General features: G+C 37.5%; 1 protein-coding gene across 3 annotated transcripts in view; it reads left to right on the plus strand.

The window, feature by feature from the left end:
- The window catches only part of MON2 (MON2 homolog, regulator of endosome-to-Golgi trafficking), a 94,090-nt gene that overhangs the window by 28,464 nt on the left and 39,109 nt on the right, over window positions 1–26,517 (plus strand). For all 3 annotated transcript variants that reach the window (XR_014186081.1, XM_082073465.1, XM_082073466.1), the window contains exons 8-26: window positions 412–606; window positions 1,307–1,431; window positions 1,824–1,963; window positions 4,633–4,786; window positions 8,137–8,369; window positions 9,549–9,630; window positions 10,344–10,525; window positions 11,346–11,458; window positions 12,053–12,157; window positions 14,412–14,492; window positions 14,581–14,654; window positions 14,733–14,823; window positions 16,116–16,217; window positions 18,361–18,471; window positions 19,267–19,442; window positions 21,496–21,658; window positions 22,163–22,456; window positions 23,226–23,424; window positions 25,267–25,895. Coding sequence is in view for 2 of the 3 variants with exons in the window: in XM_082073465.1 (XP_081929591.1) it covers window positions 412–606; window positions 1,307–1,431; window positions 1,824–1,963; window positions 4,633–4,786; window positions 8,137–8,369; window positions 9,549–9,630; window positions 10,344–10,525; window positions 11,346–11,458; window positions 12,053–12,157; window positions 14,412–14,492; window positions 14,581–14,654; window positions 14,733–14,823; window positions 16,116–16,217; window positions 18,361–18,471; window positions 19,267–19,442; window positions 21,496–21,658; window positions 22,163–22,456; window positions 23,226–23,424; window positions 25,267–25,895 (3,249 nt within the window). In the remaining variant the exon portion in view is untranslated. The remainder of the gene's footprint in view (window positions 1–411; window positions 607–1,306; window positions 1,432–1,823; window positions 1,964–4,632; window positions 4,787–8,136; window positions 8,370–9,548; window positions 9,631–10,343; window positions 10,526–11,345; window positions 11,459–12,052; window positions 12,158–14,411; window positions 14,493–14,580; window positions 14,655–14,732; window positions 14,824–16,115; window positions 16,218–18,360; window positions 18,472–19,266; window positions 19,443–21,495; window positions 21,659–22,162; window positions 22,457–23,225; window positions 23,425–25,266; window positions 25,896–26,517) is intronic.

Below are 26,517 nucleotides of genomic sequence, written 5' to 3' on the forward strand. Positions count from 1 at the left end.
GACCTTATTAATGCTTATAAATATATAAAGGGTGAGTGCCATGAGGACGGAGCCAGGCTCTTCTCGGTGGCAAACAATGATAGGACAAGGGGTAATGGGATCAAGCTGGAACACAAGAGGTTCCACTTAAATTTGAGAAGAAACTTCTTCTCAGTGAGGGTGACATAACACTGGAACAGGCTGCCCAGGGAGGTTGTGGAGTCTCCTTCTCTGGAGACATTCAAAACCCGCCTGGACATGTTCCTGTGCGACGTCATCTAGGCGTTCCTGCTCCAGCAGGGGCATTGGACTAGATGATCTTTTGAGGTCCCTTCCAATCCCAAACATACTGTGATACTGTGAAGATGCGTAATTGCTACTGGTTGCAATTAAAGACTATCTGCCTATAATTTGTTCTGTTTTCTTTTTCAGCATCAGGAATTCAGTTTTCTTCTTAAAGAGAGGGTATGCCCTCTTGTTATAAAGCTCTTCTCTCCAAATATCAAATTCAGGCAAGGTTCCAGCACGTCATCTTCCCCAGCACCCGTGGAAAAACCATACTTTCCCATCTGTATGCGTTTGCTGAGAGTAGTTTCTGTTTTAATTAAGCAGTTTTACAGTTTGCTGGTAAGAATATGTTCAAATTTTCTTTATGCAGTTCTGTTTTTCTATGTGTATGCCAGTACTGTGATCAGTAATAGTATTAAGTAGTTCTTGGGAACTGTTGACATATATTGAGGGAAGAAAAATCTGATTATTCTTTTATGTGTATTTGTGTTTACATATATACTATATGCATGGGATAATTAAACATGGGCTTGTATAAACTCTTGTCTTTACTTGACTACTTGTCAGTATAGGTTTTGGGAACCTTCTGGTCTTGTTTGCCTGGCTTCAATGTTTATTGCCATGACTTGTTAATAATGGCTATGGGGCTTTTGACTTGTGTTGCTAAAGCTGTTGACAAAATGTGCATAAAAAACACATGTTCAGTTGTTGTTACCTCCTGAATTCTAGATATTTGCTAAAAAATATTTTTTTCCATTTCATTTCTTTACTGTTGTACATGTAAGAACTTTACTGCAACGCCTGTGAGGAATTTAGCTCCTTCAATACAATTACATATGTGAGTTAGCTTGGCAAAAATATTATGAGTATTAGGTATGTCTTTAATATAATTTTGAATAAATGCTTGCTGAAGGGGTTTTTTAAACCCTGTGCAAAACTTGCTGGGATAGGACTTCTAAGATGAAACCAGTTTTTTTGGGAAAATATTTTGTAGGAGGCTTTTTCTTTTAATTTAATGGCTATAAACTATATCTTTTAGGTAACAGAATGTGAAATCTTTCTGTCATTGCTGGTTAAGTTTCTGGATGCAGACAAACCACAATGGCTAAGAGCCGTTGCAGTAGAATCTATTCACAGGCTTTGTGTGCAGCCTCAGCTATTAAGGTATTAAAGATATTGAGTTTCACTTTTGCATAAAATTTAATAAATATTTTTATTTTTCTTTGGTGGAAAATGCTTCCTAAAACATTATAAATATGTGGAAACTTGGATACAATAAACTCTTCAAGATATTTTTTTATAAAGTATTAGGCAATGTTTATTATCCAGGAAGGGCTGAATTATAATTATTTGAGTATTACAAACCTTCTCCATCTTACCAGTATCAAAGGAGCATTTACCTAAAACTAAAGTATATTATTCACCTAAATCTTTACAGTTAAAATGTGCTTTCAGTCTAGAGTTTGAAGTGGGGTGGGTGTGGTGGGGTGGAAAGTTGCTGTTACGTTAGGGACTAAAAACATTTTGTCAAATGCTTACTATAAAATACTTTCCAGGTCCTTTTGTCAATCATATGATATGAAGCAACATTCCACTAAAGTTTTCCGTGATATTGTGAATGCACTGGGGTCCTTCATCCAGTCACTATTTCTTGTACCAAGCACAGGGAGCACATCAGCGACACCAAACCAAACTGGTAAAGCTTTGTCCTTACTGTCTTCTTAATTTCCCAGCATTTTCTTGTAATAATAAGTTTCGATCTGATTCAGTATATACATTTGGCTTGGTACAGTTCTGTATTTCCATGTTAATTGAAGTGAAAAGGTAGCGTGAGACAAGCTTGTGTTTTCAGGTCTGGCACAACAGGTGATTTTATCATCCTGTGCTCCTGCATTTGTGATCTTCTACAGCAACTAAGCTCCTTGGTTCACAACTTTTCTGAGGGAGTTATTTCTAATTTCTGACTGTAACATATTTATCTGATTTCTGTCTCCTTGTGCGGGAGTGTCATTTATGGCGGTGTGCAACTGAAGAAGTAAGGCAGAGTGTGTGTTTGCTTCCTCCTGGGAGGCAAGAGCTAATTCTTCTGGGTGTTCAGGGACAAAACTGGACCAAGGAAGGAAGGAAGGAAGGAAGGATCTGTGTTTTACAGATGATCTTGGCATTTTCTGTAAGCTGAAAGCAGTCACTTACTGAAAGCTAACTTGTGTTTTCTTGCAGCCAGGGTTTTGGCATTTCACTATGTACATTTTTATTTCTGTATGAAGAAATGGGCCTCCTCTTAAAGCCTTTGCAGATGTTTACATCCGAGTTAAGACTCTCTGCTTCTTCTCATGGTTCTGGAAGCAGAGGCCTCAGCAGCACACAACATAAAAGTAATTTCTAGGGGCGTCTTTTGACCTACCTTCTTAAAAGAGATAATAAAGACATAATAAAAGTATTATTATAATATCTACTATTACATTAATAAACATTTAAAAGTTTGGTTTTAGACTCACGCATTCCAGGGTTGACTCATGAAGTCTGAATTCCAAGTCAGTGTTAACATTGATAACATTAAGAAATCTGCTTCAGTCAGTGTTCAATAGCTCTCTGTATGAAAGGTGACAGAGCATTTCTATTAGTAGCATTTCTGCATTAGTTTAATCCACTTAAAGTAAATCAGAGAAGTGCTTTTCATTGTGTAACACACACATATGAAAAGCCGTTCTGAAATACTCATTCTCCTGAAAACTTAAATTTTGCCTACATGCAAAACAGCATTGCAGTACGATCATACCCTTAGTGCTATTGCTGTTTCTCTGGCTTATTGTTCCAGTTTGTTTTCTCCTTTACCTTGTCACTTTCTCCCTGAGTGTTTCTCACATCTCTCTCTCATGGATTTCTTTCTGCCTCTTTTCCTCCTGTGTCCATGTCAAACACACATAGAGCAGATCAATGCAGCCTAATTTTCAAGCTGAGTCTTCTGATTATAATGACAGTCTTCCCGGAGCAGGTTCTTACCTCTATGTGGCTTTTGAGCCTCAGTTTTGCAACAAGGTCGCTGTTCCATAAGAGAAATTGAAACCTTACCTCTACCTAAGTTTGGTGGCACTTCTATTATACTGGTGTAATATAAGCCTTTTTACCACTTTAAAGGAGTTATGTTGGTATAAAAATAGTTGTTTATGCCTGACTGCTCAGTGGGATGACCGAAAATGATACCAGTGTTACTGTGTTTGTGTTAGTGACAGTGCTTGGTTAATAATTTCCCTTTAGCAGCATGACTTTATTTCAATCTGTTACTCTTCACTGTGTTCAAGTGTATATACAGGGTTCTGTGTATTCATATTGCCAAAATTAGTAGTTTAGTCTCTCTACATATTAAAAGCAAGCACAACAAAATGGCACTTGTTACACTGAGGTATTAGGTACGAGTCACCTTCCTGGGGACTCTGCCCTTCTCTCCCCATTGTCTGTACTGAGAGTCTAAACTTGTAGTTTCTACTCCTAGTAGATCTATGGTAGGTTTATATAGTAGGTCTGTAGATCTACAGTAAGTATATGAGTATGTATAGACCTTCTTCTATATGTAGGAAGTATATATATGTGCGTGTATATATACATATATACATATATACATATATACATATATACATATATACATATATACATATATACATATATACATATATACATATATACATATATACAGAGTTCTTTGTCCTTTTATCTGCTTTTTTGGCTTCTTATATTGGAACCAAATTTGTTCCTTCCTAACTGTTGGTTGGCACATCGTCATCTCTTCCCTGATGGAGTTCGTTTTTTTCTGCCTTGGCTTGGAACAAATTCAGACGTTGCAGTTCTCTTTGGGTTTCTTCTTGTGACTTCTGAATTTCTGAAATCTTTAAAGTTTGTAGTGATGTTTTTTCTTGAAATGATTAACTTCTCTTTCCTGCTACTGATTTCTAGATGCAACTATTAAAATAATTCTTAATTTTTAAATATCTATCTTAAACATCTTTAAATATCTTCACTAAAATATGTATTGTTTTATCGAGGCCACATAAGTTCAGTTAACTCACAGAATGTTAAGAAGTCTGCTGTACCTTTCACAGAAAGATTTTATTTTGACTGAAAACAAGGCAATCGGTATCAATCAACTGCACCTTTTAAACTAAGTACTTTGGACATAAAATCATGTTTTAGACACCTGAGGGAGCTCAAAAGTAGTTGTTTCTGTTGGTGGTGGTTTTTATTATCAAGCAGCGTGTCTCAGATTAATCCACATATTTCAACTTTAATTATTCATAAATACAGAAAAAGAATGTTGACTGGTCACTAAAATTAGATTGCTTGATTTTATCATGCTGTTTTTCTGAACAGGAAGCAATGCATCAGGGAATACTGGCGCAGCACAAACTAATCCAGGGGTGCTTGGAATGGGAGGAGGATCAACTGTATTACCTGCCTTTGAGTACAGAGGCACGTGGATACCCATCCTGAATGTAACTGTACAAGGCAGTGCTAAAGCTACCTAGTAAGTACTTCTGTCTTTTTGAAAATGGATATAACAAATAATTTTATTTCCAACTTGATTGCTTAAGGATTTTTTTATAGTGAGTATCGAGGTCTTCATTTCACTGGCCTTGAGGGATATTATGCATTTCCTTTTTGTTAGTGCCTTTAGGTGTTCTGCTTTTTTGCTATTTTGTCTGAATGCTCTGGATTGTGATCCAAATATCCCCTATGGCTTTAGCATCTGTTGGATTTTTTTTTACTGCCATACTGTTGCTGTGTAAACTCTTCACTTTTAGGCCTTACTACGATATGTAACAATTTTAGAATATCTTTTTCTGGCTTGTGTAATGGCAAACATTAGGGAGCATTAAGCAAATGGGATATCAGTGGGAGCTGAAAAATAGCTTTCTTACACCAGGTTTGCTGTATTTACAGTTTTTATTGAGCAGTATATTGTGGCAGATATTGGCCAGGTTGTCATTCCAAAAAATGTATTGCCAGGTTGTCATTCCAAAAAATGTATTGACCTGTATATGAAGGCTAGTCTGTATGTGCTTCATAGAACAACCAGTTATTTTGTGATGACTTTGTGTAATGGAGATCACGTTCTCAGTTTAGAGCTGTGAATACTACATTACTTTCAAACAGTGGAAGTTTTTTCATGTCAGTCATGACCCTTGAGGGTCAATCTCTTCTGTATTGGATGTTATTTGTGAAATTTTGGCATACTAATACTCAGTGAGATCAACACATAGCCTGGATCTTAACACTTTTATAAGGTAGAAACTCCTTTATCTGCCTTTGAGACACAGAAGGACAAATTCATCCTCAGATTTCAGTAGTTTAACATGTATATGTGGACATGACTGTTTGTTCCAGCAGTGGCCGTAAATGTTATTCTGTGTAAGATTACAGAATAGTTGCTAGTCTGTCTTGTTGGTGGTTTTTCTTCTATCTTGTACTTCTGTCTGTAGTCCCTGCATGTAAGGAGATGACTAACTGTGGATTTGGGTCACATCATAGCATTGATTCTCTCTTACTGCTGCCATTAGATTTGGATACAATGGACACGTCATATACTTTTGCACAATGACCTAATGGGAGATATGAATTGTGAACAGAGCTAGCAGAGGTCTTCCTGCCAGTGTGGGCCTGTCTCTTCCCAGACCACTATGCTTTGTCTTTCTCCTTACATGGAACACATACAGTAAGTATGTGTTTTTAAGATGAATAGACAAAGACACTTCACAGAATCACAGAATGTCAGGGATTGGAAGGGACCTTGGAAGATCTAGTCCAATCCCCCTGCTGGAGCAGGAACACCTAGATGAGGTTACACAGGAAGGTGTCCAGGTGGGTTTTGAATGTCTTCAGAGAAGGAGACACCACAACCTCCCTGGGCAGCCTGTTCCAGTGTTCTGTCACCCTCACTGTGAAGGAGTTTCTTCTCATATTTAAGTGGAACCTTCTGTGTTCCAGTTTGTACCCCTTGTCCTGTCATTGGTTGTCACCGAGAAGAGCCTGGCTCCATCCTCATGACACTCACCCTTTACATATTTATAAACATCAATGAGGTTACCCTTCAGTCTCCTCCTCTCCAAGCTAAGGAGACCCAGCTCCCTCAGCCTTTCCTCATAAGGGGGATGCTCCACTCCCTTAATTATCTTTGTTGCCCTGCGCTGGACTCTCTCCAGCAGTTCCCCGTCCTTCTTGAACTGAGGGGCCTAGAACTGGACACGATATTCCAGATGCAGTCTCACTAGAGCCGAGTAGAGGGGAAGAAGAACCTCTCTCGATCTATTAACCAACCCTCTTGTAATACACCCCAGGATGCCATTGGCCTTCCTGGCCACAAGGGCACAGTGCTGGCTCATGGTCATCCTGTTGTCCACCAGGACTCCCAGGTCTCTTTCCCCTACACTGCTCTCTAATAGTTTGTTCCCCAGCTTATACTGGAACCTGGGGCTGTTCCTGCCCAGATGCAAGACTCTACACTGTCCCTTGTTATATTTCGTTACATTTCTCCCCACCCAACTCTCCAGCCTGTCCAGGTCTCACTGGATGGCAGCACAGCCTGCTGGCATGTCAGCCACTCCTCCCAGCTTGGTGTCATCAGCAAACTTGCTGACAATGCGCTCTAGTCCCTCATCCAGATCACTGATGAATATACTGAATAGTACTGGCCCCAGTACCGACTTTTCTAGATTTTTCATGGCCATTCCTATTTAACTGTACCAACTCACTCCATTTATTCAGTAGTTTGCTTTCCTGTCTTTGAGAGTACATGACCTCTATCTCAGAGGTATGTTGTACCTATAAAACCCATTAATAATTTTAGTTGGAGCCATATATATATGTGTGTGTACACATGTGCACACTTATTTGTGGATAGAGGATTAAATGTTGACTGTTTGATTTACCTATACTGCCTATGCCCCCAGATATCTAAGCCACTCATTTTCAGGAAGTGAGAGACAATAACTGAAGTGTTACATGTTTGAGAGAAGGAAAATCCATTGTGCAGAAAAGAATGATGGCGCTACAGTATAAAAGTGTCTTTGGTGTATTGTAGCTGCAATGCATAGCCTTTTTAAGAGTAGTTTGTGGAGCAAATGATGAAATAGTGGTTGTTGGGGTAGCAGGTAGTTTTCGTAACAGAATGTCTGTCCTTGTGTAGACGCTACTGCTGTGGCAACTATACTGTTTCCTGTTGGATTTGTAACTCAGCATTTCTTAAGGTGTTTTTAAGGTAAAATATGAAGAAAAGTGGCAACGAGGCTGCAGTTCCAGCATAGTGATGTTTTAATTGTGTGGTTTTCAGCAGTGAATCGTGTAGACATTTCCTCTTTGTACAAATAATTTCCATTGTTTACCTGTGGATGAATATTTGGTCATATATTATCTTAACTATGACAGGCTTTTCCAGTCACATGAACTCAAAGATAACGATAATGGAACATCTAACTTGTTCTCAATTTGTTATATTCATACTATCATGACTTTCTGACCTATTTCCTCTGTTGTTCTTACGTACTTGTGTTCTTTTGAATACATTCTGTGGCAGTGGCTTTAAGTAAATTAATAATTAAAGTAGAATAATTCATTCAGTGATGCTTGCTTCTGTGTGCTGTTTTTTTTAGAATATTTATTTGCAGATCTAAATGTTGTACTCAGGGTTTGTATTCTTTCATTTACTGTTTTATTTAGTGACTCATTTACTCTTTTACTTAATGACTGAATCTTGACTTGCTATAACTCTTGAAGGATGGTATTTGGGGCCTACTTGTACTTAACATTAATTTGGAATTTTATTATTGTTTTGAATCACTGTGGTACTGTTACACACATGTTGTGATTTCTATTTTTTAGTTTGGAAATGCTGGACAAAGTAGAGCCACCTACGATTCCTGAAGGCTATGCCATGTCGGTGGCATTTCACTGTTTACTGGATCTTGTCCGTGGTATCACTACCATGATTGAAGGGGAGCTGGGAGAAGCAGAAACAGTCAGTCAAACCTCAACAGAGACAACTTCATTACCAGCACAGTCTTCAGAGCAGCAAGACTTGCAGTCTGTATCTGACCAGTCAGAGAAAGAACTAGGTATCTGAAAATGCAAACGCTAAATAAAATAGAGCAGTGTTACATAAATCAGGATTTAAAATGCTTCGTGCTTTGTTGCTTAATTTTATTGTTTCTTAATCATATATAAAAACTTTTAGTTAGGTGTTTTGGGGGGATTTTGTTTTGTAACAGAACAGCAATAGTCTCTAAAAAAAATACTTGATACACTGCCTGTGTCCTATAGCACCTTAGCCATAGGCTCTTCATGGTCTATTGAACTGCTTTACATGTATGTATGTGGGTAGAGAGAGGCATTTGGTTCTCCAGAACTACTGTTCTGCCTTCCTGCATCCTTAAGTCTGCTGAAGACTGAGATCCAGGTTCACAAGAGACAACCTGACTGAGAGAAATGTGGCAGTTAAGACCATATTAAAAGAAAAAATGTATTTCTAGTAACAAGATAAAAAGATGAACGTTTTAATGGAGAGATTGAGTAAGATTGAAGTATTTGGGGAAGAACTTCTTTAAAAGCAGAACTAATATGAACTGAGGCTTGTATGTGTGCAACATATGAAGAGTGTGTATGTACGGGAAGCCTCAGCTGTCGGTGGTGATTGTGGCCGGTGCGGGGGAAGCGGGGCCGGTGGTGCTGGCGGGGCCGGGCCGGGCGGCCGCGGGAGCGGGAGCTCTCCGTGGTGCTGCAGGGAACACCGGCCGGCCCGGGCTCCTGGCGTGGCAGGGGACAGGGTGGGTGGTGTGGAAACCGTACAGGCAGATTATAGGTCTTAGAGACCTATGTTTTTATTTTTCCTAATAAATTAAAGAAATTTAAAAATATGGAGAATTATAAATACCAGGGGAGAGTGTTTTTCCTTCACTGCGAAATTTTAGTGAGTTTCTTGTCTCAAAATTACACACTTCTGAAAGTTTATTTTTACAGACAAAGACTAAAAATAGTTGTGTGTACCGTTTTATGATTTTTTTGATGTAATTTAGAGTAAGTATTGTATTGGTTTTTTATTTTAGCAATGTTACTTTAAATGTGACTTTTTAAGTGGTACTGGTGTGTGTTTGTCTATACGCGTGTCTTTGTAAACACACACATAAAACCACACTCTAAAAAATGCAGTAGCAAGCATTTTGTTTGTGATAAAATTGAAAGTCATGAAGTAAAATATTTTCTTTCGGCAATAACCAAGTATATATATTTCTTTCAAGTTAGCAGAGCTGTCTGGGAAGAGATGGTGAATGCTTGTTGGTGTGGTCTTCTGGCTGCTTTATCCCTCCTACTTGATGCAAGGTATTTGGTCTTTCATTTCTCTTGACTTGTTGACAATTGCATTCCCAGCTATATTTTGAACTGACTTTTGATACTGCTCAGGTTGACAATTAAATGAGTGTTGTTCATAGCACCTCAGCAGACAGGTTTGTAGGTTACTGGTGGCTAGGTGGAGTGAGGGTCTGTTAAGCATAAACAACATGGAAGTCTCCAGAAGTCTAGCATCAGCCTTTAATGTATTTCAGTATAGAACAATTAATTACATTTTCAAAGGCTTGGATTTAAACTGTTTAATTATATTCCGTTTTACTTTGACTCAATGATTCAACACGTTGAAGTGATTCTACACATCTCTTCATTATTGTTGATAAGAGACTAAATAATGTCTCAGTACATGTTAGTACTATGCAGTCTTTGAAGTGGAAAAGCTGTTTACTAGGTAGTACCTTTGATTACTTAATTGTTTCTTTCAAAGACACTTTTGTTGTCAAACGCCATTTTCTGAAGTTAGTGTTAAATACCTCCTGGTAGTCTCTTTTGCCAAGTCATTGAGAACTAAAGACGAGTTTTATAGGAAATGGTTCTGAAGAATTTTGTTGAATGGTTGTGCTTGCTCTTCAGTATTTATAGTGTTGACAGGCTTAAAGTATACGTTCTCATTGCTTTCAGTTTTGCTTAGCTGCCTGCTTCTCTGCCATGGGTTAATTCTTACTAAAAGATGTGTACTCTTTTAGCACTGATGAAGCTGCCACTGAAAATATTCTGAAAGCAGAATTGACCATGGCTGCACTTTGTGGAAGACTGGGTCTTGTAACATCAAGAGATGCCTTTATCACTGCTATTTGCAAAGGATCCTTGCCTCCTCACTATGCCCTTACTGTATTGAACAGCACAACTGCAGCTCTGTCCAGCAAATGTAAGTATATAAGTTTTCCTTAATTGTTAAAGTGTTTTTAAATTTGTTCCATGTATTTTCCTCTAGCTCGAATTTCTCAGGATATGATTCTGAATATGCAGCTGTAGTATTTGGCTATACTAAATTATATTAGAATCCTCAGGCAAGGATCTAGATGGCATGCTTTCCACAACTGCTAAGTCTTGCAGCATCTGCTGAGTATCATTCTAGGAAATCTAGGACTTCCTGAATGCTTAGCATATGTCAGAATTTCATATTCTAGGGAGATCTGTCTATCTGTCTGTCTGTCTGTCTGTCTATCATCCTAAGGATCTGTGGGAACATGTAATTAAGGCATTCAAATTCTGAAAAGGTCTCTGGGCAACTCAAATACTCAAGAGTTGGCTAGAACATCCTGCATTTTTGGTGTACTGCAGTCTTTTCTACAATTTTCTAGTGATGGTAATACTTACTATGTGAATGGAAGGTTTTAAGTTCTGGGCTCTCTTCAGCATACAAGAAGTTGCTTCCCACATCCTGAGAGAATGTTGTAGTTCATGGGATATAACAGTTGAAGACGTGCTCTGTTTCTAATTTTGACAATGAATTGCTGTGTGCTGAGAAGTGCAACTACCTGGGGAATATGCATAAGGATCTAACATTAGACATCTTAATAAAAAACAAAAATACCTTAGTCTGGGAACAATGATTAGCACCTTTATTCCAGTGCACTGGAGTAAAATTTCTCTGGAGTGTGTTTGCCAGAAAGTGGTTGTTACTACAAGTAAGTCCTGGGTTTAAAATTTAGATTATTTTTTTTTCCTTTTCAATTTTCCTCTAGCATATTCCATTCAGGGACAGAATGTTCAGATGATCAGTCCCTCAAGTGAGTCTCATCAGCAAGTTGTAGCAGTAGGGCAGCCCTTAGCTCTTCAGCCACAGGGAACAGTAATGGTAAGTACAACTTGTAAGTGGTCTTTACCTGCTTAACTGCTTATTCTGTATCTCAGTGTGCCTCAAAACCAAGCAACAGATAAGCAGCATTCTTACAAATACTGGTTATCTGAAATATTATCCCAACCTTTTAATTTGGAACAGCCCTAGACAGCAAAGTTCTCTAACTGTAAAGAAGACTTACTCTTGTTTTTTACCTGACTTATAGCTCAGCAGCTTCCACCCATTCTGTTTGAAAAACCCTTGGTCTCAGCTCTGTTATGTGCTTCTATGTGAAGGTTCACTTGTGGCTTTTTTTAAGATAGACTCTGATTTTATGGAGAAGATGCCCTTAAAGCTGGAGTACTTGAACTTGGGTCTTTGATAATAATGTGAAACTGGGAGGAGAAGGCAATGATCAAATAGTATTCAACTCAAACAAGATAAGACTGAGAGAAGAAGAGATACTGAACTACTACTCTAAAAAAGATACATTGCATCAGTGCAAATAAAATGTAATATTTAAGCTATTTAGTAAAATATTGCAAGTTTCCTAGAAACACTTCTGTTGTAGAATAATAAAAATGTGTGGTCATTTGTTTGTTTGTTTTTCAGCTGACTTCTAAAAATATCCAGTGTATGAGGACATTACTCAATTTAGCTCACTGCCATGGGGCCGTTCTTGGTACATCATGGCAACTTGTCCTGGCTACTCTTCAGGTATAATAGGAAATGTTTATGCCTTGCTTTTTTGACATAATTTGGTTTTGAGTTTTTATGTGAGCAATAGAAGAAGCCTTGATTCTACTCATGGTGTACTTTGAATTGCCTTGAGTAAATACTGTAGCATTTCCTTTGGATTCTGTTTGGCTGGAAGGCTACTGGCTAGCTCAGGTTTATCGTAGGATGGTTTGGGTTGGAAGGGATTTTAAAGATCATCTAGTTCCACCCCTGCTGCCATGGCAGGGACACCTTCCACTACTCCAGACTGCTCACAGGCCCATCCAACCTGACCTTGAACACTTCCAGGAATGGGGTCTCCACAGCTTCTTTGGTCAGCCTATTCCAGCACCTCACCACCCTTGTGGTGAAGAATTTCTTCCTTCTATCTAATCTGAATCTACCCTCTTTCAGTTTAAAGTAGTTATCCTATGTCCTGTAGCTACATACCCTTGTAAAAAGTCCCTCTCCAGCTTTCTTGTAGGTCCCCTTTAGGTACAAGAAGGCTGCTATAAAGTCTCCCTGTAGCCTTCTCTTCTGCAGGCTGAACAACCCCAACTCTCTCAGCCTGTCTTCATAGGAGAGGTGCTTCAGCCATCGGATCATCTTTGTGGCTCTTCTCTGGACTTGCTTCAACAGGTCCCTGCCTTTCTTATGTTGAGGCCCCAGAGCTGAATGCAGTAGTCCAGGTGGGGTCTCACAAGAGCAGAGCAGATGGGGAGAGTCATCTCCCTCGCCCTACTGGTTGCACTTCTTTTGATGCATTCCAGGATCCAGTTGGCTTTCTGGGCTGCACATTGCCAGGTCACATTGAGTTTCTCATTCACCAACACCCTCAAGTCCTTCTCCTCAGGGCTGCTCTCAATCCATTCTCCACCCAGCCTGTATTTGTGCTTGAGATTGCTCTCGCCAATGTGCAGGACCTTGTGCTTGATTCTTGTTGAACTTCATGAGATTTGCACGGTCCCACCTCTGAAGCCTGTCAGAGTCCCTCTGCATCGCATCCCTTCCAGTGTGTTGACTGCACCACAGAGCCTGGTGTTATCGGCAAACTTGCTGAGAGTGCACTCAGTCCCACTGTCCATGTCACCAACAAAGGTGTGAAACAGCACTGGTCCCGATACTGAGCCCTGAGGTACACCACTCATCACTGATTTCTAGTAGGACATCAAGGTGTTGACTGCAACTCCATGAGTGTGACCACCGAGCCAATTCCTTATCCACCAAGTGGTCCATCCATCAAGTCCGGCTGTCTCCAATTTAGATAAAAGAATGTCACATGGGACAGTGTCACATGCTTTGCACAGGTCCAGGTAGATGACATTAGCTGCTCTTCCCTTATCTACACAGAATCACAGAATGTTAGGGATTGGAAGGGACCTCAAAAGATCATGTAGTCCAGTCACCCTGCTGGAGCAGGAACACCCAGATGAAGCTACACAGGAAGGCATCCAGACAGGTTTTGAATGTCTCCAGAGAAGAGACTCCACAACCCCCCTGGGCAGCCTGTTCCAGTGTTCTGTTACCCTCACTGAGAAGAAGTTTCTTCTCAAATTTAAGTAGAACCTCGTGTGTTCCAGTTTGCACCCATTACCCTTCGTCCGACCATTGGTTGTCACTGAGAAGAGCCTGACTCCATCCTCGTGATATTCACGAGGTATTTGTAAGCATTAATAAGATCACCCCTCAGTCTCCTCCAAACTAAAGAGCCCCAGCTCCCTCAGCCTGTCCTCATAAGGGAGATGCTCCACTCCCTTAATCATCTTTGTTGCCCTGCACTGGACTCTCTCCAGCAGTTCCCTGTCCTTCTTGAACTGAGGGGCCCAGAACTGGACATGATATTCCAGATGTGGTCTCACCAGGGCAGAGTAGAGGGACAGGAGAACTTCGCTCGACCTGCTAAACATCCCCCTTCCAATACACCCCAGGATGCCATTGGCCTTCTTGGCCACAAGGGCCCAGTGCTGGCTCATGGTCATCCTGCTGCCCACCAGGACCCCCAGGTCCACCAACACTGCATCCCCACTCTAGAAGGCCACCACATTTGTCAGACGTGATTTACCCTTAGTGAAACCATGTTGGGTGTCACCAATTGCCTCATTATTTTCTATGTGCTTTAGCACAGTTTCCAAGAGGATTTTCTCCATGATCTTACTGGGCAGAGGTGAGACTGACTGGCCTGGGCCTTCCAGTACAATGTTTCCTATCTGCCTTAAAAAGCTTTTTTGCTGAAAATCATGCTTTTGTATTTCAGCATCTTGTGTGGATTTTGGGGCTGAAGCCTGGTGTTGGGGGTGCATTAAAACCTGGAAGAGCTGCAGAAGGGCCCAGCACAGTAAGCATGATTGTTCACTTTACAGTTAATGATTATGCGATATTTTTCTCTTGCAATATATAAGACACATTTCTGTCTCTTTTTCAAGGTTCTGACTACAGCAGTTATGACTGATCTGCCAGTTATATCGAACATACTTTCAAGGCTTTTTGAAAGCTCACAGTAAGAAATCATATCTTATAATTAAAATAATGTGTGTATATCAAACTTGGCAGTGTTTTGATAGCTGTTATTTTTCAGATACCTTGACGATGTGTCTTTACATCACTTAATAAACGCCCTTTGCTCCTTATCTTTGGAAGCAATGGATATGGCTTATGGAAACAATAAGGTATAAAAAGAGTTCTTTATTTTCTTTTTAGGTGTTTTTGTGAAACAGGCAGAAGACTTGTACATTTGTCCTTTAAGCTAACTGTTTCTAATATTGAGGCAGTAATACATCTGATGCTTTAGAGTAAAAAATAAATTATGAACCAGAGAATATCTTATTTATAATGGTTCATATGGTTACTAATTTATCTGAAAATTCTCATTGTGTTCCTGCTGTGTTTTTTGTTTACTGAGGAATGTCAGGATTGTGGGTGGATAAAACTTTTAAATGCCCTTGTAATTTCAGAGATTAGGGATTCTGAATAGCACAGTATGTTCTGCAAGGTGCTTATTTTAATTTCACTTTTTAAAAAATAATATATCTCAGCAAAAGCCTTACAATTTAGATATTAAAAAAACCCTCTGTTAATTCATATTTACTTCGGGAAATGATGGTATTCCTGTCAGCCTCAGTAAAGAACCTTTAGTCAAGAAAGGTTAAACACCCTGTGATTGAATAAGATTTAGTATATATTCTCCTACTTATAATCCCAGAGGAGAGTTTCTCAAAGTTTTCCTTTGATCTATTAAGCTAGAAATAATGAAGACAGAAAATATGCTTTATATTAATTACAATTACAGCAACAAAAAGTGAATAAAAATAAGCAAAGTTTGTCTTTAAAATCAGTTGAAAATGAGAATAAAAAAATCAGCAGAAATGGGAAAAGAGAATAATTCCAGCACAACAGTCATTTTGAATATATGTTTATTTAAAAAAACCCCAAAAAACAAAACTATCACAAATATTTGCATGTGTATTTGGTGAATGAAAAATTTATCACATTCCTGCAGGGCATTTATGAAGCTGAAGGAAGTTAAAGGGGATTCTTAAATGAATTATTCTATATTGTTTGTTCATATATAATTTTAACTTCAAAAGTTGTGATGGGAAAAACGCTATTTTGCTAGTAAAATGTTATAAAACTGGTTGGAGGGAGGACTGTGTAAAAATGAGAGTTTTGAAAGGAATATCAGTGCTCTGGTTATTATCAAACTTGGAGAAAACCGTATGAAGAATTCTGAAGGAAGTGTTCTTCATGGTGTGCTGGTGCTACCCCCTTGTGGCTTCTCCTGAAGTACTGCAGGTGCTGCGGAAACTTCCCAGCCATCTAAGTTGGTGTTACTGTTCACAGCCTATGAAACGTACTTCAGTGAGATTAATTGCACTTTAATTTCTACATTGTAATGTAGAAAAAGGCTCTGAAATTATCTGACTTAACTCACTGTCATGTGTTCAAATCCCATTTTATTAAGGAACCATCGCTTTTTGCTGTTGCTAAATTACTGGAAACAGGACTAGTTAACATGCACAGGATCGAGATTCTTTGGAGACCTCTGACCGGTCATCTTCTGGAGGTAGTTAATTGCTTTTATCAATTGTACTAGAACTTACTTTGTATTAATAAATGATCTGTGGAAATGCATTTTTAAAGCATAATTAAAAAAAAAAAATCTAAATTATATTTACGTTTTGGTTTATGCACTTCATTTTTGCAGCTTGAACACATTATTATTTGTGTTTAAAAATGAATTCATATATTTAAATTCCAGTAGTTTAATATCTCTTGTTGACTTTGTCTTTTTGGTGCCGTCAGTCTTTATATATTTTAAACACAGCAATGTTTAAAATGGTCAATTTATTTTACTTCGTTTGTATTAAAATTGACGCAACACAAGCAGGTTTTACCCTGGATTCACATAGTACAAATATCTAGGGAGATGTTAAGATGTGTTTTTGTGTCCTTACCAGATGGATTGAAGCCATTAGATTTACTAACAAAGCTAACATTTGGAACGGTCTCTTTAAGATTATACTGTACAAATATAAAAATAGGTGTCCATAACACTGTTTCAATTTCTTAAGCATTTTAACTTCAACATGAAAAAATGGTCTATCCAGGAAAAAAAAATCTTAAGCTTTGAATTTGAAACTAAAATCAGGTGATGGAATGTAATTGTAAAGTTTTAATTCTGTACATAGATATGTAGAACAGTGAAATTCAAAAAAAAGGTTTGATTTAAAGTGACAAAGCTTTTCCGGGAAGTATCAGATGCTTCCTTTGAAGCAGTGCATTATTTCAAACAGTGTTAACGATTGGTCGTCTCTAACCCTGTTTATTGAGATCTTCTCCACATAATCTTTTATCTACTGGAGCAGTTTTGGATACTTAGGGTTTTAAAGACTTAAAGCACAGGCATCTCTTTCTCTTATCTTTTTTTTCCGCTCCAAGACAATAAGGTTCACCATCTATATCTTAAGACTTTGTGAGCGTATTTCAACTTCTTTTAAAGTACTGCCTTACTTCCTAAAGTTGTTAAGGTACAATAAGGAAGGAGAATATACCAGTTGCAAATTCAATTAAACACAACCTGAGGGAAGAATTCGTTCCCTGTCTCTGGAACGGATTATCTGGTCAGATTCAGAGTATCACGAAGTAGTTCTAATTATTTCCTTTTCTTATATATGGTAACAAAAATATCAGTAATTCAGGAAAGTAGCTATTTCTTGTCTGCATTTTTTAACGTTAAGCTAGCTCTTCTACATCATCCTCCTTTTCAATTTGGCTAATGGCTGACAAGGGAATGGTCCACCAAACACAACCATCAGCCTTCCTTATGATCCAGCCTCGGACTTTGATTTTTGATTCTCACACCATCTGATCTATGGCTGGAAGTGTGGGTAGAAATAATTAGGCAGAGATTAATGAAATTGTAGACTTATCCTATTTCTTTCAGGGTAATGTATCAGATATGGTAGTACAGTTCATGCCAAGAATCTATGCAAGAGATTTGCACGATGTTTTTAATTTTTCTGTTCCGAAAAAGCAATTAGCAAAACTATTAGATTTAGATAATTAAGAGACAAAGAGGAATGAAGACACATTTGAAACTTAAGCTTGAAATAGTGTTCACTATCATTTTGTCAGGTTTTTGAAATAATGGAATATAAGGCTTATTTTACATTCACTATGTAGGGTGTTGGTGTTTTGGTTTTTTTTTTGTATTTGGGAATATAGAAGAGTTGACACTTATTATGTTGACTACTGTCACGCTTCCTCACTTGATTATGTTAAGCTGTGCATGAAAGATGAAACTTTGAATTTTATAGTAGTTTAAGGCTAGGATAAACCTGAGAGTTTGAGGCATTGATTGAAGAGCAGTTTGGTGCTTTTTAATCAATCATTATCTGAATTAATAGTTAATATATTAATTTTGGAAAATGTATTGGCTTGAACTGCTGCAGTTTTCATTATGTTTCCTTCTCTGTCTTTCACTGCTTCCTATTGCTTCCTAATTCAGAAGGTATGTCTGTCCAAAAGATTATTTTTACTTTTAGACCTAACTTTATCATCTAGAGCTTTACTGTATTGTTGTAAAAATATTATAATATTGTACATAAATTCTAATATAATTAAAATATCCAATTTTTATATATTACATATATAAAAATCTTGATTAAATAGAAGTGACTTTAAAAAAAACATTGCTATATTTTCAGGTCTGTCAGCATCCGAACTCCAGAATGAGAGAATGGGGAGCAGAAGCTTTAACTTCTCTCATTAAAGCAGGACTGACATTCAGCCATGATCCTCCGTTATCTCAAAATCAGGTAAAGTAAGTTTAAGAGCAGCTGCTTCCCTCCTTTTCTGGAACTTAAAATGAACATCAAATCAAAATCTTCCCTAGAGGAGGTTTTCTAGAGTTCACTGGACAGGGGGCATTTTACTGAAGCAACTTCACTGTTGAGTTTATAAAGCCTACAGCTGTAATATTCGGATGTAACTAATGAGAATCACCTCATGAATTCTGATGAGCTATCCTCCTTCCTTTTCAAATGCATAACCAAGAGTGGTGATGCTTGCATATTGTGTCCATTTGTTGGAACAAATTATGTATCACCCTCATGAGTGCAAAACAATTCCAGAATGTTTAGAAGTATATATGTGATGTGGTGGCAGGTAAAAAATATGTTGCCTGACTTCCTAAATCACAGCTACTCAATCCGTTATTAATAAAACACACTAATATTTTTACTGAGGTTCTATCGATAATTTTTTCAAGGTCTGTTTAGTAGGAAGCTGAGTCTTGCCTTGCAGGGTGAGCATGAAGTTGCATGACTTTTTTTAATGCAACTATGACAGCATGTTGTAGCTGCTTCCTGAGGGACCTGGAGAATGAGAGGGGTGGGTGTTTGGGGGAAGAAAAAAGTACATATTTTCTGCTGAGATCCTTTATAAACAGTTTCTTAGAAAGGCCAGTCTGACACTGAATTTGGGCATTTAATGAAGGAGTTAATTTAATTAATCTTCAATTGGTACTGTATGTTTTCATTTATTATACATAAAAACAATTAAGGAGCAGTTAACTTTTAGCATCCTTAAAATGCTTTATTGTTTACTTTTAGAGACTGCAGCTGCTTTTATTGAATCCACTAAAGGAACTGTCAAACATCAGTCATCCTGATATCAGGATCAAGCAGTTAGAGTGTGTCCTACAGATTTTGCAAAGTCAGGGTGACAGCTTAGGACCTGGTTGGCCGTTGGTGCTTGGAGTCATGGGGGCGATCCGAAGTGATCAGGGGTAAGTAGTGGAAATAAAATTTTGAAATTATGTGAGATAAGAACAGTAGAAAGAATCTACTTCTGTTAGAACTACTTTAATAGCCACTTAGATAATAGCCATAATTTTCATTGTCATTTTTGTCTTACGAACAAGGTGTTGCTAAAAATCTTATGTTATCTTAGTTTTCTCCTACAAAGCACATAGAATAATCTCCTTTTCTTCAACATAGCATTATTTGCCTACATCACATCAACTAGTGCAGAAAAAACATTAAGCAAGCCTCTTTTTCCTTGGGAAGGAACTGTATTTCTTACTTCACTTCTAGCTGTGAGCACAGGATGAGGCTGATATTATCATACTTGCTGACCATGAGACTTTCCTCTCTAGTGTCTTTCCTCTGGTCAGTGAATATCCTGGATTCCAAGACAGAAATCTGTTTATCTTCCAGAAGAACTTCTTGCCAGGCTGTTATAAATAAAGAAGATATTTTGAGAGCCACTGATACTTGATCACTTCTTGATTGTACAGTACAAGCCTGCCAAACAAAAAGAAGTCTGTCTCTGAAGAATTTTTCAATGGGATGCCCCTGTTTATTTGGAGGATTGATAAAGCTCTGTATGATCTTAAGTTTTTGAGCTACATTTAAATATCTTGCATTTATATTTACATTTTTTGTGGCCACCTCTAACGTTAAGGACAATTTTACTTTTTGAAGAGCTGTATTACTGTTGCCACTTGCATGAAGGACCTTGAAACCTTTCTCCAAACACATAGTTTTCACCTAGTGAGGCACTAGGTGGAAAAAACTGTTTTGAATTTGTTCTGGCAGCCTTGCATTTGAAGACTGGAAAGAGAGGTTACTTTCTGATAACTCAGCTCTTCAAAATGAGTAGTGTAACTACATTTTCCTGGCTCCTTTCCTTCTCTCTTAGAGTCGTCAGAGGTCACATACCTCTCAAACTTTGTAGTGGAGAAGGGAACTGCAGCAGTTTTGGGTGTTTTTCATTTTATAAACTCCTGTAACAAATATGAGGGATAGTCATGTGTGAGCGTTTCCTCCATGAGTACAGCAATGATAAATCCTTTGATCTTATGTGGTAGGATGGATGTCTGTCTGCATCATAGTAGAGAATTATTAATTATACTATTATTGTCCATGTGAAGTTCCTTGTCCATTCTTCTGGACTCCGTATTATGTCGGCTGTTACGATACAGTGAAAATGGCCAACTTCTGATTTTCATTTTTAATTAATTGAAAAAAAACATTATTTTATTTGGGATTCTGAAATATGTAACTGACATATTTGTATTCTGAGTTTTTTTCCTAGGATATATATTCTGAAGGAAACCAAGTTTCTGTGTTACAAACCTTGGCAATTTTTAATTTTGTATGGTAAACATTAAGCATTAAAACAAACAAAACCACTATAGTGACATTTAAATGCAGTTTCCCTATTTTATATTATCTACACTCCACCTATCCTTTTGATTCCTTCAGTTTGTCTCTCACTGAACAAGGTTTTAGTTATAGATGACTGTGCTACTTCTGAGACCTCCTTCTCACAAACCTTTTCCATCCTACATTTTTATTTTGTGTTTGTTTTCAGAATTTAATTCTGAAGGCAAAATATTTATTGAAGGTCTATTTAATGGCACATATTTTGAAAAGATTTTGTCTAACATAATATATTATTAAAGCAAGTAATACTACCACTATGTTAGCCTGCATCGTTCCTAATAAAAATACATTTTGCTTACTTCTTTGGCATACTTCAAGTAATTTGTAACTGCTCCTACAAGAAATTGTCCAGAACGGCTTACTCTTTGGAAGATTATCATGCTTAAACTTAAGCTTTGTTTTGTCCATTGTGGCTTTTTTAGAATGTTTTAGCTGACACATTTGAACTAACAAGTCCTAGAACTCTACAAAAGAGAGGTAGACTTTTTTTGCTGCTTTTTTTTTTTTTGTTAATAGTACTATCTCCTGAGGTATTGTATTCAAAGTATTCCTGTGGTTTTGAAGAAATTTGAAATATGTGTGTGTTTTGATTTTGTTTTATGTTTTTTTAAGAGAGTCCTTAATACGGACTGCCTTCCAGTGTCTTCAGTTGGTTGTGACAGACTTTCTTCCAACAATGCCGTGTACTTGTCTTCAAATAGTTGTTGAAGTTGCAGGAAGCTTTGGACTTCATAATCAAGAGCTAAATATTAGCTTGACTTCCATTGGTTTGTTGGTGAGTTTTATATTAACCTACAGTAATGCTGCTTCTGGCTTTCATTTTCCTTTTTTTAATGTGAAAATTAATCTGTAGTCAATTTTACAAATAAAAGCCAAAACCTATTTTTTGAGTTCTTACTGAAATGCCATGCTGTCATTTGGAATCATATATAGATTGAGGGAGCACAATTTATCTTTAACCTGCATGACTCCAGGGTTAGGTAAAAAAATAGTATTGTGTTGTAACGGTGTTCATCAGTATCTTATTTTTAATACATTGTTTCCCTTTGTAGTACTTCATGTATAATTGAGGCCTAAAAGCTGAGGCTAAGAAAAATGCTTTCTGCACCTTGCAGTATTTATATGCTGATCTTCTTCCATCAGTGCAGGGAAATTAATATCTTGATGTACTTTGCAAAATAGTTCTAAATATGAAAATGAGAAACTATTTATTTCATGATCATTAGGAACATTATAATACTTTTATTGTACAACAGCATATGTCTTATTTATTTTGTAGTGGAACATTTCAGATTATTTTTTTCAAAGAGGTGAAATTATTGAAAAGGAGTTAAACAAAGAAGAAGCAGTGTTGCAGAAACAGGCAGAAGAAAAGGGAGTGATGCTGAATAGACCTTTTCATCCTGCACCACCGTTTGACTGTCTTTGGTTATGCCTTTATGCCAAACTGGGAGAACTGTGTGTGGATCCCCGACCTGCAGTTAGAAAGAGTGCTGGGCAGACATTGTTTTCCACTATTGGTGCTCATGGAACTTTATTGCAACATTCAACATGGCACACAGTAATATGGAAGGTACGATGTGTAAGCTTTCACTGAAGGTTTTTTTTAAATTGCATTCACATTTTGGTAACCATTGATGTGCTATTTTAATATTCGTTAACTAGTTTATTAAGACTTTCTAAAGATCAGATATGGTGGCAGAAGTCTGACATCATCTTTTGTTTTGTGATGGCTTTTTTTGTTTGTTTGTTTTCATGCTTTCTTTTCTCTGGCCCTTAAAGTTCTTATAAATGTAATGTTTGTATCTTGACTATTTATTTCTTACTCAGGAGTTGTATAAAAAGGCTGCTGCCTTCCTATGGAGATAACTGACTCCTTTGTGCAAAAATATGGTGATGTCTGAGGGTCACGTGATTGGATTGATCTGATATTAGATCAAGCTTTACTTTACACTCTGCTTTGGCTCTCTTCTTTGAGAGGATCTGTCAAATGCCCCGGACTAAATCACAGTGATGTTGGTTGAGCCGTAGGGAAAAAGTCAGGCCGTAGCTGAGTCTGTTGCCTCTTGTACCTGTGGGGTATCTGAGGTTCATCGGTTTTAGCCTCCTGTTAGTGCCGACACTGTTCTCAGTGGTTTTGGATCATGGTGTTTCTAACCCTTCTCAGTTGGCTGATTCTTACTCTTAGCTGTTGCAGAGACTGTTTAGAATAAGAAAATTCTCAAGGTGCCACAGTCACAAGAAAGGATAATGGAAAAATTACTATTGTGTGTTGTTTACCATGGATACAACTATGTTATTTGAAAAGTTGGGGTTTTTTTCTCTTTTTCTGACTATTACAGGTATTATTTCACCTGTTGGATAGGGTTCGAGAATCTTCTACCACAGCCGACAAAGAGAAGATTGAATCAGGAGGAGGCAACATTCTCATCCATCATTCAAGGGATACAGCTGAGAAACAGTGGGCTGAGACATGGGTATTGACACTGGCTGGAGTTGCAAGAATATTTAACACCAGGAGATACTTACTGCAGCCTTTAGGTAAAATTTGTAGTTTAAAGTTATCGAAAGATACAGTAATAAACTTTATGCTTTTGTATATTTTTTTTCAGTTAAAGTACTGGGCAAGAATCCTTGCTTAAAAGTGTTTCCTGTTGTGTCTCACCTCAAGTGTGATGAAAATTATGAAGTTTTTAATTCATGCTCCTTAGAGCCAAGAATTTTAAGTACCAATTTCATATTCCGTATCACAGTACTTCAGATTAAATCTCAGTCATCACAGTTCTGGGTGATAAATAGCTTTAATTTTTAGTAGCTTGATAAGAGTAATAATTTTTCTGTTCTTTTGGTTGTCAGAACATTTTTTTCCTCTTGACTTTCTAAGGTTATGCAATGCTTGTCTAGAACTCTTCTGTGGCATCAGTGTATCAAGTCTAACAGTGCTCTTACAATGTAAAGAGAACTCGCTTGTAAAGTCAGTGAAATACCTAGCTTAGAGAAGAAGAGGGCTATTTAATTAAAAGATTGGACTACTTATAACGTGAAAAATGCTGAGATTATGCACTTTCTTTTTCTCCCCTCGTGATTCTTTTTCTCCCCTCATGATACTCCTCCACTGTTTGTCTTACACAGAAGTGTCAGTCTGAGTTACTTTAGTGTTGTCCCTAATGCAGCTGACTGAAGTGAGTTTCCCATTTCTTCCTCATCCTTAAAAATCTTACCTTTCCCATTTTGAAGTTTTTTATTTTTCTTCTGTAACTTCTTGGCATCTTTATTTCTTTCTCTTCCTTTTATTTAGGCTCTGATTTTTCCCTAGTTCTTTTTCACTTTCTCCTTACACAAATTAAACATTAGGTCATTTACCAAGCTGTCGTAAAATATAAAATATTGCTACATATAATTGAACAATGTAAATGTATTGAACTACATAGTATAATTCAGCATTCGTGCCTGTTTTGTGCAAAGAATGTTTCGGTTTAGGCTTCTAAACAGAGATATTCTTATTTCAAAACAGCTTTAATTTCTAGTTTGGTTAATTAGTATTGCTTAAATACATTACTTCAAAAAATTAGTAGGTAGTATAAAGAGTGTATACCTTGCAAAGAAAATTCCCCAGAACATTAATATATCATTAACATATTAATATTAATATACCCTCCCATAGTATGCAATTAATAAATCTAACTAGAAATAAGTTGTGTTTTGTTTTAGTTTGGTTATTTGTGATACGGATATCAATGTATTAATAGCTATTAAGGGATTTTAAACTATCTTAAACTTGAGTTAAAATTAAAACATTACGAGGCTATTTTAATTATTCAAACCCAGTAATTAGTAACATAGAAAACTGAAGATTAAGGCTAGGTTTAATGAAAAATTCAAGCTCCAAAAATGAAATATTTCCTCACAGTACAATTATCAGAGCATTTTAAAATACATTCTTTATAAATGTATTGCATTACTATAGATTACTATAGATTTGACTCTTAATTCCTTGTGTGTGCTTAACACTTTTGAAATCAACAGGCATCTGGTATTTGTAAGAACAAATCTGTTTCACTATCCTGAACAAAGAATACATATTTTTTCTGGTATGGGATGTGGTACGTAATTTTTCAGTAGTAAATTTGACATAAACATTGATATATTGTTTCATTCTTCATATTTGTTTGTTTCGCTATCACATTTATTCCTTCTGGTTACGGTTGAACTGGTACATTCTGAAAGTCATTCAAGCCATCACCTAACCTCATGAAATTCCTCTGTGTTAGGGTAACAAGTACATGAACAGCCTTTTAGAGGCAGGCTGGGTGGGAAGGGGAATAGGAGGTCAGTTGCAAGTTGATTTTTTTTTTTTTTTCCTCTCTCTTTTTGTTTAAATAGGAGACTTTTCCCAAGCCTGGGATGTTCTTCTTGATCACATCCAATCAGCAGCACTCAGCAAAAATAATGAAGTTTCCTTGGCTGCTCTGAAAAGCTTCCAGGAGATCTTACAAATTGTTTCTCCTGTTCGAGACTCAGAGAAGCCTGAGACACCACCCGCTATCAATGTTTCTGTACCTGTGGTGGTAGGGACAACAACAGCCACTAGTCTGGGCAGGTCGTTCATGAGAACTGACTCCATAGGAGAAAGAATAGGAAGATACAACGGATCTGAACCACCTGTAATAACAGATGAGATTGAAGATTTGAATCTTTGGTGGGCAGCCTGGAACAGCTGGTACAGGATTGGTTCAGAAAGTACAAGGCCTCCAATTACTTGTGATAAATTGACTTTCATTCCCAGCCAGCCTTTTCTTACAGCTTTGATTCAAATATTCCCGGCTCTTTACCAACACATCAAAACTGGTTTCAGCATGGATGATCTCCAAAAGCTGGGTGTCATTTTGCATGGTGCTGTCTCAGTTCCAATCAGTTCTGATGCTTCCCCTTTCATCCTTCCATCTTACACTGAAGCAGTCTTGACAAGTTTACAGGAAGCGGTGCTCACAGCTTTAGATGTTTTACAAAAGGTAATAATGTGACTTCAAATGCATGGTGAAAGGTAAACTACACTGTTATCTCAGTTCTTCTCAGAACTATAGTGTGTTGACTTAAACAGTATTTTTTTAATTAGTTATAATTGCACAGTGCACTATCTTAGAACAATCAGATCTTCATTCCTAGTGCATCCCAGGTGCTCTGCATTGAAAGGAATGGTGTAATCTTTATGAAACACATTTTTGCTTGATTGCTGAAGTACTTTAAGTGTGGTGCTCTCTTTGTAGCTTTTGGACAACGCCCTCAGACACATGGTTGGAATTTTGGGGTTGTCATATGCAGGGGCAGGAGTTGGACTCCATGATCCTTGTGGGTCCCTTCCAACTCAGGATATTCTATGATTTACTTGTCCATCTAATATTAAAGTATTATATTGTTATAAAGGTCTGTACATAGAGTTGGGGGAATAGCCCCACACAGTATCCCTTATGTTGCCCAGGTGCTGCTATAAACAAGGTCTAGAAGAATGGTGATCATGCAAACTTTGCATTCATGCAGACCACCTTCTTACCTCTTGTTAATCAGTTGTTTAAGGACAATGCTGCATCTCTGCTTGAGAAATTCTTACTGTAGAACTCAGAGTTCACTGTACCC

This window comes from Streptopelia decaocto (assembly GCF_964273445.1).
Source record: "Streptopelia decaocto genome assembly, chromosome: 1".
In the NCBI taxonomy this organism is placed as follows: Eukaryota; Metazoa; Chordata; class Aves; order Columbiformes; family Columbidae; genus Streptopelia; species Streptopelia decaocto.